At 46.8% G+C, this 10,918-nt stretch overlaps 1 protein-coding gene across 2 annotated transcripts; it reads right to left on the bottom strand.

The window, feature by feature from the left end:
• Nucleotides 1-2,688: 2,688 nt before the first annotated feature.
• On the bottom strand, nt 2,689-10,834 carry LOC118095725 (keratin, type I cytoskeletal 12-like). Of its 2 annotated transcripts, XM_035136958.2 has the most exons (8): nt 10,277-10,834; nt 9,769-9,851; nt 9,406-9,562; nt 6,898-7,059; nt 6,657-6,782; nt 4,639-4,856; nt 4,261-4,313; nt 2,689-2,949 (listed from the first exon to the last, which is right to left on the bottom strand). In XM_035136958.2, the coding sequence occupies exons 1-8, from the start codon at nt 10,832-10,834 to the stop codon at nt 2,852-2,854; spliced, it is 1,455 nt and encodes a 484-aa protein (XP_034992849.1). In that variant the 3' UTR covers nt 2,689-2,851. The 2 variants fall into 2 exon arrangements, with proteins under 2 accessions (XP_034992849.1, XP_034992850.1); XM_035136959.2 differs by lacking the exon at nt 4,261-4,313 and having other exon boundaries at nt 2,689-2,987.
• Nucleotides 10,835-10,918: the final 84 nt, after the last annotated feature.

The following is a 10,918-nucleotide window of genomic DNA, read 5'->3' as shown; positions in this document are numbered from 1 at the left end:
CCTTGACTTTTGCCTTTGTGCTAGGGATTGTGGGGAAATGAGTTAAGTTTGCATTTTTATGCGAGCCTGCCTTATTTGCTCTCCCCAAACCAATATGTGAATTGAAACATGTCAGTCCTTTGGAATTTGCACTTCTCTGAATTTTGCAATTTCCTTTAATACAAATTTGCAATTTCCGCTAATATATGCCTTTGTATGATTACTTAAAACTTCATGTACTGGGCTTAAGTGACCATACAAAGGCATATATTAGCAGAAATTGCAAAATCGATAGACATTAATTGGCTAGAGAAGTGTTTGCACTAAGCTAGGCATCCCCAAACTTCGGCCCTCCAGATGTTTTGGACTACAATTCCCATCTTCCCTGACCACTGGTCCTGTTAGCTGGAGATCATGGGAGTTGTAGGCCAAAACATCTGGAGGGCCGCAGTTTGGGGATGCCTGCACTAAGCCATGGTTTCACTTTGTGTTGTGTATGAACTGGGCCACTGCAATCTACGAGGATAGGAAGAACATTCCTTCAGGTGCATGGAGATCAACAGGATTTGAATCTTAATGAAATATAATAGGCCAACCATATTCTTTGTCATAATAAGCATCGCCTTGCCTAGATTGAACGGAGGAAACTAGCCTAACAACCTGGGCACCAGAACCACTGAATCAGGGTGAAATCACTGTTGGCATCCGTCTGTCCCGAGAGACAATGGAGTGCGCCTCCAGGGGTGAAGTCAAACCACTGTGTTAGCAACACCAAAGTGAACTCCCCGGGGCGCAAGTCTGGGCAGTGTGTATGGAGGTCCTGGGCTGCCCAGACAACAAGACTCTCATCTTGGCCTCACTGATGTGGTCCAAAGGAAAGCAGAGCAATACATTTGGCACCAGCTGGGCTGCAGGAGTTGCCGGAAGGAGGCACACAAGGCACCATCCAACCATCTTAGGGACTCCACTCCAGATTTGTGTAGGGTTTACTCCTTCCAAAGATATTCTGCAAGGCAGCAGAGGTTTAGGATGAAAGTTTCCCTTCTAGATGAACTACCTTCCCAGGTTGACAAGCCCCACCTCCCCCTCAGGGTGAAATACGTTGTTTTGTTTGTGTGTGTTTTTGTAAAAAGTGAATTCTTTTGAATGGTTGTTTTCTGCGTCCCCAGTAGATGGCACCCTGTCCTTCTTAAAACCAGTTTGAAATGTGTTGTTTGATTGCTGTACCGTGTCCCATAGACCTGTGGTCTTTGTGCTTGTTTGTTTTTCTTGCTCGCTTCCTTTTGTCTCTATATTTATTTTAAAAACTCATTTATTTACTTAGTGTTCTTCAACAGGGATCCTCCTTCAATTTTGCTTCCAATTCCTTCAGTAATCAGATACCCAACATGGTGCCTTCCGGATGTTCATAGAATCATAGAGCTGGAAAGGACCCCGAGGGTCATCTAGTCCACCCCCTGCAATGCAGGAATCTCAGCTAAAGCACCCACAGCTCCCATCCTCCTTGACTATCCCAGGAACTCCCATTTCCCCTGACTGGGATTTCAGTAATAGCTGGAGGGCGCCATGTTACTAAACCTTGAGGAAGTCTTGTCTTTTCAAACCTTCGTATGGACAATGTTAATAACATTTCTTACCCTTTTTGTGTGTTTTCAAATGGAGACAAATTGCCACAATATTATGTTCTGAGTACAGTTATTGCTTTTGGGTTGAATGGAGAAAATCACATAGAACTATGAAGTATGGTAGGCAGGCACATAGGAAAGCTATTGTATACCGAGTCAGCTGTTGGTATTGAGTTCAGTGCTGTCTACGGAGCTTACCAACAGTTCTACAGTTTCTCAGGCAAAAGTCCTTTTGAACCTTAGCTGTAGATGACAGGAAATGAACCCGGGCCTTTTTGCCAGCCAAACACTTGCTCTGCCACTGTTTCCATACCTGTGGATTTGAATATATGTACAGGCAGGACTTGATATGCACTGCACATAGATTGGAAATCTGAAGTGTGAGGCTGTTTCTAAAGTGCAGCCAGCTGAGATAAAACATGTGACTGACTTGCACACAAAAATACCCCCCTCCACCCCGAATAACCAAAAGTCCTGGGAGATTCAAGATACAAGATTTCCTAAAAGCATCCTCTGGTCTGATTTTAACGGCCCAGGACCACAATACCTCACGGACTGCCTCTTTCCATATGAATCTACCCAGACCCCGAGACCAACTTCAGAGGCCCTTCTTCATGTATCTCCTCCTCGAGACGTCCGGAGGGTGGCAACACGAGAACGGGGCCTTCTCTGCAGTGGCTCCCCGTCTGTGGAATGCTCTCCCCAGGGAAGTTCGCCTGGTGCCTTCATCACACACCTTTAGGCACCAGGCAAAAAGGTTCCATTTTAACCAGGGCTTTGGTTGATCTGTTTGACATATACCCTTTTAAAATGTGGCTCTTTTCTGGGGTGTGTGTGTTATTGGGTTCTTGTTTTTATTCTGATTATATATGTTGTGATATTTTCTGTTTTACCTATTGAATGGCCCAACCACCTGGCTGGGAACAACAGGAGAGGAAGATGCAAGGACAGGGCGGGCATGGGAGGTGGGCACACCTGCTATATCCTTCTTAGATCAATGTCATCCACCCCAAGCCACAGCCCACCCAATGAGACAACCTGTGATGGAACCGCCCCATTGGATTGACTTGTAAGATAAGCCACCTTGCAAGCTGAGGCAGAGTTTTTATTGAATCATTTGGCTAGAGAGAATTTCAAATGCATCTTTGCTTCTGTAACATTTCATGCTTAAGAGAGGAAAGCGACGATTGGAGAAAAAGTAAACCTAGTAATTGCGCACGTTTGCAGAACGAATCGAAGCTTTTCGCTTATATCTTCTCTTCAACTTCCTTAACTTGGGATGAAACCACTTTGCCATCCACTACCTCTTCGACGATGGTTTTGATCTTCCTGGTTTTGTTTGGATCTAAGTAAAACAAAACAGAAGTTTCACGAACCGTTTCACTTTCACACGACCCGTTTCACGTTTGCCAAGCATTCGGTTTAGCTCGGGATACTTTAAATGAAAGTGTGCTTGCTCCGGAAGAGTCAGTAAATGAGTCCAAGAGGCAAGGCATGCTTGTGGGTGCTACAGGAGCTTGGAAAGACAAAGGCTCCGTCCTCCAGGTGGCAGTAAGTAAACTGAGAAGACGGCGAGGAGATGTTAGTGCAAGGTCAAAGTATTCAGACCAGCGGTTTATGGCATTTTGAAGGGCGGAGCCAAATTGTTCCCCAAGGAACGCTTCAAGGGCCAGGGGTGGTGGGCAGGCCAGAGGCAAAAGTGGACAGAGCAATGAATACAAATTTTGCCTTTGTACAGTTGGCTAGTTCCTGAACACACTGATACCCCACCCCTCTTTATCTCCCATCCTGACAAGCGAAAGCAACGGTCACAGTTAAGGGATTTGCTCCAGCCAGGCAAAAAACCCACAAGAAGGGCATGGCTTATGAGGGCCAGATAGAGAGTCCCAGAGAGCCATAGTTGCCCCCTGGGGCTTGTGGTTTCCTGCTTCTTCTATATACCATTAGCAAACCCATACTCCAGGTGTGGGTCTTTTGTAAAGGTAAAGGGACCCCTGACCATTAGGTCCAGTCGTGACCAACTCTGGGGTTGCGGCACTCATCTCGCGTTATTGGCCGAGGGAGCCGGCGTATAGCTTCCAGGTCATGTGGCCAGCATGACAAAGCCGCTTCTGGCAAACCAGAGCAGTGCACGGAAACGTCGTTTACCTTCCCGCTGTAGCGGTACCTATTTATCTACTTGCACTTTGACGTGCTTTCGAACTGCTAGGTTGGCAGGATCGTCCGTAGCTCCAAACAAATGGGAGGTAACACTCTCAGTAAGCTGGGGGGGGGGGACAATCCCCAGGCTTGTAGAAGTACAAAATAACCAGTTTGTCTTGTTTATTTATTGCACATAGTCCCAGGCTCCTTCTGGAGAAAAGGCGATTCATAAATGAAATAAATAATGATTTTATATGGGGCTGGGTGGAACTCTAAGAGGGAATATCCTACACGAGCCCAGTAAAGACTGAGCAGGTTTAGTGGCAACAGTCTGCTGAGCTGACTAAATGCTGAGGAGAAAATGGAAAACCTGGGGGTGAGAAAGGGGAATGGAATGGAGTATCCTAGGAAAGGGCATGGCATGGCTGGCTGGCTGGAATCCTGAACTCAAGTGCATTGTTATGTATTTTTGGCAGGCCCCAGCTGTGCAACTGCAATCCTAATGTTTGCTCACCGCGAGAGGAATCCACCGACTTGACACTTGCCACAGAAGCACTTTCAAATGACCTGTGGAGAGATGGTAGAAATGTCAGGCCACATCCTTTTGTCAGAATCAGGCATAGTAAAGACAAAACAAGCTCAGGGTGCACCCCCACTATACCTTGAAAGCACAATTTGAGGCGCATTCTTCCTCTCAAATAATTTTGGGTTCTGTAGTTGACTCCTCACAGGGTTACAGTTCCCAGGAACCCTTCAAAACTACAACTCCCATAATTCCTTGAGGGAGGAAAATGTGCTTCAAATGTGCTTGATGTAGGTACATTGTATGCTCAGTCTCAGTGTGAGAGAACTGACACCGCAGGGAGAGAGGTAAATTTGGTGGCCTTCCTACCCAATTTCGCCATCTAGCAGTCGGCGGTAAGTCTCAATCTCCATCTCGAGACGGGTCTTGATATCCAGGAGATGCTGATATTCCACATTTTGCCGCTCCATGTCTGCTCGGACCTGGAAAAGCTGGGATTCCAGGTTTCCAATTTGAAGCTGCATTTGTGCCAGCTGGGCACAGTAGCCTGCTTCGGTCTCTCCTAGGGTGTCTTCAAGAGATTTTTTCTGTATTGAAAGGAAGAGAGGTGTGTTACCCAATACACAGAAATGAAGCGGAAGAAGTAGGTTGTATAACCTTTTGTCAGATAGTGGCACCCATATGACTCTTGAATGAAAGACAGAGTGACCCACAGGCCCAGTAACACATGACTCACAAAGCTATGTAACTGGCCCAGTTGCCTCCTTTGAAGGGGGAAAAGCCAGTTCCGGGAAGGAAGATCAACAGGGGAGAAAAAACAGCTGGCAGGAAACGGTGCCAAACCCCCTTCCCTGCCTGTTGCTCTCCGCTGAAAATGCCCACCTCCAAATGCACATGTCAGGAACCCGGCAGTGAGGAAAACGTCTAGAAAAGTTGCATTTAATGTGCAGTTTGGCTCTCAGATAGAGATGGACCACTCTGTCTTCTCTCTGTTTTCCTTATTTTTCATATCTTAAGTTTGCTACGTTCCCACACCACATGACAATTTTGTTTTTCATCCCCAAAAAGCCCTCGTGAAAATTTGTCGGCATTTTGTGTGCATTTTCCCCACCCCGATTTATACATTTTTGCGTGCAATTTGCACGTCGTTTCCACAAATATATGCGCTTTAATATGCATGTCCTGCAAGAGTTGCAATTTTGGAACACAATTTATCGTTTCAGGGAAGGCAAGTTAGGTAGGTTCATGTTAATAGGCAAACCAAACCAAATTTCTTCCCCATGCCTTCCCTCAGGTAGCTTGAAAAATGGTAGGACTTCTAGCTGTTGATTTGGGTACTTGTCAGATCCTCACTGGCTCATAGTAAGATATCATTCAGTCATGGTCACTCTGCCTGTGACTAAGCAACTCTTACTCCTCTCTGGTCACGTGTCCTGTGCCAAGGTTTTCGCCGTTACTTCCTGTTTCCCTTTGTTTGTTTTTAATTTAATTTTCCCGATTTATACCCGCCTTCTGGTTCAAATCAGCCCCTCCCCACAACTGGCCTATGTTCAAATCCCAGTATTCCTCAACCAGGGGCTCTCCAGACATCATGCCTCACCAAACCCAGTGGCTGGAGCAAATGGGAGTTGGAGTCTAAAAAAAAAATCAAGAGGGCACCAGATTGGAGAAGGCTGATCTAAATTTTGACTGGGGCAGAAGTGAGAACTACAGTCATACCTCGGTTTAAGTACGCTTCGGTTTGAGTACTTTCAGTTTAAGTACTCCGCAGACCCGTCTGGAACGGATTAATCCACTTTCCATTACTTTCAATGGGAAAGTTCGCTTCAGGTTAAGTACGCTTCAGGTTAAGTACTCCGTGGACCGTCTGGAATGGATTAATTCACTTTCTATTACTTTCAATGGGAAAGTTCGCTTCAGGTTAAGTACGCTTCAGGTTAAGTACAGACTTCCGGAACCAATTGTGTACTTAAACCAAGGTACCACTGTATTGCCAAAATCTTAACATTAATGCTCTAAGCTAGGCCAGTATCATCATTTCCCCACTCTGCCCCATGGACTGCTTCTGCAGCTACCAACCCCCTTTTCAGCTTGCTAAACCACAGAATCCAGCTCCCCATTGAGACTGGTGCCTGGGTGGATAAAATACTAATCCACCATGCTGTCAGGCTTGAGCCAACACCTCACTTGATGTTTTCCTGCTGGGCCTGGCTTCTGTCACTGCCAGTGAGTCAACTTACCACAAGTTTACTGAATTCACCCATATTTGCAGCCTCTGCCTCCTCTCTCTGCCGTGCCCCATTGTGCTGATTTAAAGGTCATGTCCGCAAAACGTAAACATAAGAGACATTAAAGGTTCTCTGGCCCCAGTGGGCGGATTCCCATACCATAGCGAGTTGCGACTGCAGCTCGATCTCCAGGCTTTGCAACGTACGTCTCAGGTCCGTGATTTCGCTCTTTCCCGACTGGAGCTGCTCGGTGTTTGAAGAGATCTCTCTCTTCAGCTCTCCGCTCTGAAACATCAAATGCCGGAATGAGGGGAGAAGGACAGTAAGGACGCAGCTCACCTTCGAGCCCTAGTTTTTCCCATTTGACCTGAGCAAATGGTTTTGTTCCCAAGGTGGTCACCTTTTCGTTGAACCAGGCTTCAGCTTCTTTCCGGTGCTGTTCAGCGACTGCCTCATACTGAGCTCTCATGTCATTCAGGAGTTTGGTCAAGTCAATCCCTGGAGCAGCATCCATCTCCACACTGACTTGCCCCCCAGCACTGCCCTGGAGTCCTTGGAGCTCCTGAGAAGACCAAATAGAAACAAGCAGTCTTTATTTTATTCATTTGTTAAACTTACTAGACTTTAAAAAAAAAGCAGTTCACCAGCCCTTTTATTAAAGCAAACACAAAAGTAGCTCAGAGCAACTTACAGCAACAAATAAATAACACACGCATAAAAACGAAACACGAGGGCTAGCTAAAACTCATTTATATTTTCATTTTTTAAAAATAATTTTTATTCATTTCCCAATATTACAAAATCACAAAAACAAAAGCAAAAAGCAAAAAAACAAAACAAAAACATAACATAAAAAACCACACATATCAATTCTTGCATTTTTTACTTAACATTGTTGACTTCCTCAATTTCCCCCTCACTGGATCCATTTTAAAATTCCAATGAAGCAATTTCCATTTTATATCTTAAATTATTCTAACACATTTTATCATTATCACTCAAATATTCTATTCTAAAAGCATCATCTTTTCTTCACCAATAATTAATAACTCATTTATACTTTCAAAGGGCAGGACTAATTCATCTGACCCACTGAAGGAGGCCACAGATAATCAAAAGCGAAGGGCCTAGCAGAAATGAAAAGATTTTGCCCGGCACCTAAAGGTAAGTAATGATGGCACCAGGTGAGCCTCCCTCTGGAGAGCATTCCATAGCTGCCAAGTTATCCCTTTTTTACAGGGATTTTCCCTTATGCTGAATAGGCTTCCTCGCAAGAAAAGCGAAAACATGGCAGCTATGGAGCATTCCAGAAGTGAGGAGCCACCATGGAAAAGGCCCATTCTTGTGTTGCCACCCTCTGGACCTCCCATGCAGGAGACTCACCGAGAAGAAAATTGTTTGTGCCTACTCAGATTCTAGAATAATACATCATTCAGGGCAGTGGTTCCTAAACTCCCCCTGCCCCGGACCACTTTTAAATGGTTGAGGGTCTTGGAGGAACAATTCGCGATCTTTTTGCCTGCCATAGCAGTTAGAATGACTTGTCCTTGATTCTGTATAATTTTTAAACTGAACATTTGAATGCTTCTTTTATTCCATATACAGTGGTACCTCGGGTTAAGAACTTAATTTGTTCTGGACAGGGCCGGCCCTACGGCCAGGCTCGGTGGCACAGGGCGCCAGGGCGCCCGCCCGCCAGAGAGGCGGCACGCAGCTGCACCCGCCCGCCCACCCACCCGCCATGCAGCTGCACCCTCCCTCCCTCCGCGGAGCTGCGCCCCCGGCAGCCGCACTGCTGCGCTGCGCCCGCCGCGCTGGGAAACGGGGCGGAGTGGGGGTGCCGGAGGGAATCTGTCGCACCACGGCGCCAGGGCGCCAAACATACGTAAGACGGCCCTGGTTCTGGAGGTCCGTTCTTAACCTGAAACTGTTCTTAACCTGAGGTACCGCTTTAGCTAATGAGGCCTGCCGCTGCACTGCCGCTGCGCTGCCGCCGCACGATTTCTGTTCTCATCCTGAGGTAAAGTTCTTAACCTGAGGTACTATTTCTTGGTTAGCAGAGTCTGTAACCTGAAGCGTCTGTAACCCGAGGTACCTCTCTCTCTCTCTCTCTCTCTCTCTCTCTCTCTCTCTCTCTCTCTCTCTCTCTGTGTGTGTGTGTGTGTGTGTGTGTGTGTATGAATTCCATAGATATGATATGTATGAAATAAAAGCAGCAATAAAAATATAATTAGAAATCAATGTGAGCATTTGATGCAATGGGTGACACTCTGCCTTTCTGGCTGCCAATCCTCTCCGGTCCTTTTAGGTACCCTCTCCCAGTCATTTCCAGTCCATCCGGCCTCTTAGAACAACAGAGCAGCCACTGAGCCTGCCATTCACAGTGGCTGCTACTGCCATTCATCACAGACATGTTGAGGAACACCTGGGTGAAACTTTTGAACTGCTCGTGGTCCATGGACCACAGTTTGGGAACCCCTCATTTGGGGTTTAAGAAGCTTTCTGATAGGAAGAAGCACATTCCTTGTGGCATCCAAGTATGCCAGAGTTCAACTGTGTTTGCCCCAACACACACGTAATTGACAACCCTTAGCCCTAAAACTGCCTCTATGGACAGATCCACAATATACATTTGTAGCATATCCAACACACATTTAAAATATAAAGCATTCTGGGAACTGTAGTTTCCCCCCTCACAGAGCTACCCTTTCCAGCACCCTCAATGAACTGTAGAAGTCTTTGTGGGAAGACCCATGTACATCGAAAATGCTTTAAATTCATGGTGAGGATCTGTCCTAAAGCAAGGGTTGGAGAACAAGATCCAGCAAGCAGACCTGACTCTGGCTTCCCCTTGAAAAAATGAAAACAAACAAACAAACTGAAATAATGTAAGTACAACATGGCCTACTTCCTCATGGTTCTTCTTGAGGTATGCCAGCTCCTCGTTCAGATTCTCTATCTGCATCTCCAAGTCAGCCCTGGTCAAAGTCAGCTCATCTAGGACTCTGCGGAGGCCGTTAATGTCGGCCTCAACACTCTGGCGAAGTGCCACTTCGTTCTCGAATCTAAGAAGAAATTAGACACAGAGCTCTTTCTGTTAAACGAACGGCATTGTATCAAATGACTTGCTGTAGCTGGATCAATGTGATCTGCACCTTACCTTACTACTATTTACAAATGCAAGAGAGTAGGTACAGATCACGTAGCTAAAGAAGATGATAGGTTTGGAGCGGGGAGGTGAATATTTCATAAGGAAGGGGTGTCTACTTACTTCAGCCTGAAATCATCAGCTGCCAGCCTTGCATTGTCAATTTGAAGAACAATCCGGGCATTTTCGATCGTCGCGTTGATGATCTGGGAAACAAGAAGAACGTTTCTAGAGAATACAGCTCTGCCCAGACCATTGCTTGTTCATTAGTACTGACGTTTCACTAGTAATTCTAAAATAAATACATGCAGATAAAACTGCACATGGAAATAAAAAACATGCCTGCGAAAACCACACACAGCAGCTAACTTGGGATGGCAGCCAACTAAGTTTCACTCACGGCAGACACACTGAAATTAACGAACATGGCATAGGCCCCCTCTGCCCTATCATCATACCGCTTCAAGCAGTCGTGGGTTCCCCCAAAAGAATCCTGGGAACTGTATTTAGTTAAGGGTACTGAGAGAAGTTAGGAGACCTATCTACCCATCACAGAACTACAATTCCCAGAATGCCTCGACAATCCCTCTTTGCAGGGCATCATTGGGGGTGAGTGGGGGGATTTGCTCACCTTGTTCCTGAGATCTTCAATCACAGGGTAGTATCTACTGTAATCTCTGCCGGTCCCTGGGCCACCAGCCCCAGGGCCATTTTTCTCATACCATTCGCGGATCCTGCGTTCCAGTTCAGTGTTGGCTTCTTCCAGCGAACGCACCCTGTCCAGGTAGGCAGCCAGGCGGTCGTTCAGGTTCTGCATGGTTTCCTTTTCAGTACCTGATAGAAGGCTGCTTTCTCCTCCTCCTCCTCCTCCTCCAGCCCCATAGCCACCTCCAAAGCCAGCTCCTAACCCTCCACCGTAGCCCCCTCCTAACCCTCCACCATATCCACCACCGAACCCTCCACCATATCCACTACCCAGGCCTCCACCAAACCCACTGCCTCCTCCATATCCTCCTCCTCCTCCTCCATATCCACCGCCGCTACCAAAGTTGAGCAGAGACCCGCCGCCAAACCCCCCTCCAAAGCTCCCTGCACTGCTGCTGCTAGACAGCCTAAGGGAACCTCCTCCGTATCCGCTCCGGGAGGAGAACTGGCGAGGCCCCGAAGATGCCCGGATGGAGAGGGACATGGCGTACGAGAAGGGCCTTGCTGGGCAGAACCTGCTGCAGGGCTGGCAGAGCGAAGCAGAACAGCCTCAATGTAGGATCGGGCT

Source organism: Zootoca vivipara, chromosome 12 (genome assembly GCF_965207765.1).
Source record: "Zootoca vivipara chromosome 12, rZooViv2.hap1.1, whole genome shotgun sequence".
Classification (NCBI taxonomy): domain Eukaryota; kingdom Metazoa; phylum Chordata; class Lepidosauria; order Squamata; family Lacertidae; genus Zootoca; species Zootoca vivipara.
The sequence above is the reverse complement of the archived record's forward strand: the minus strand, read 5'-3'. Positions and strand labels throughout refer to the sequence as shown.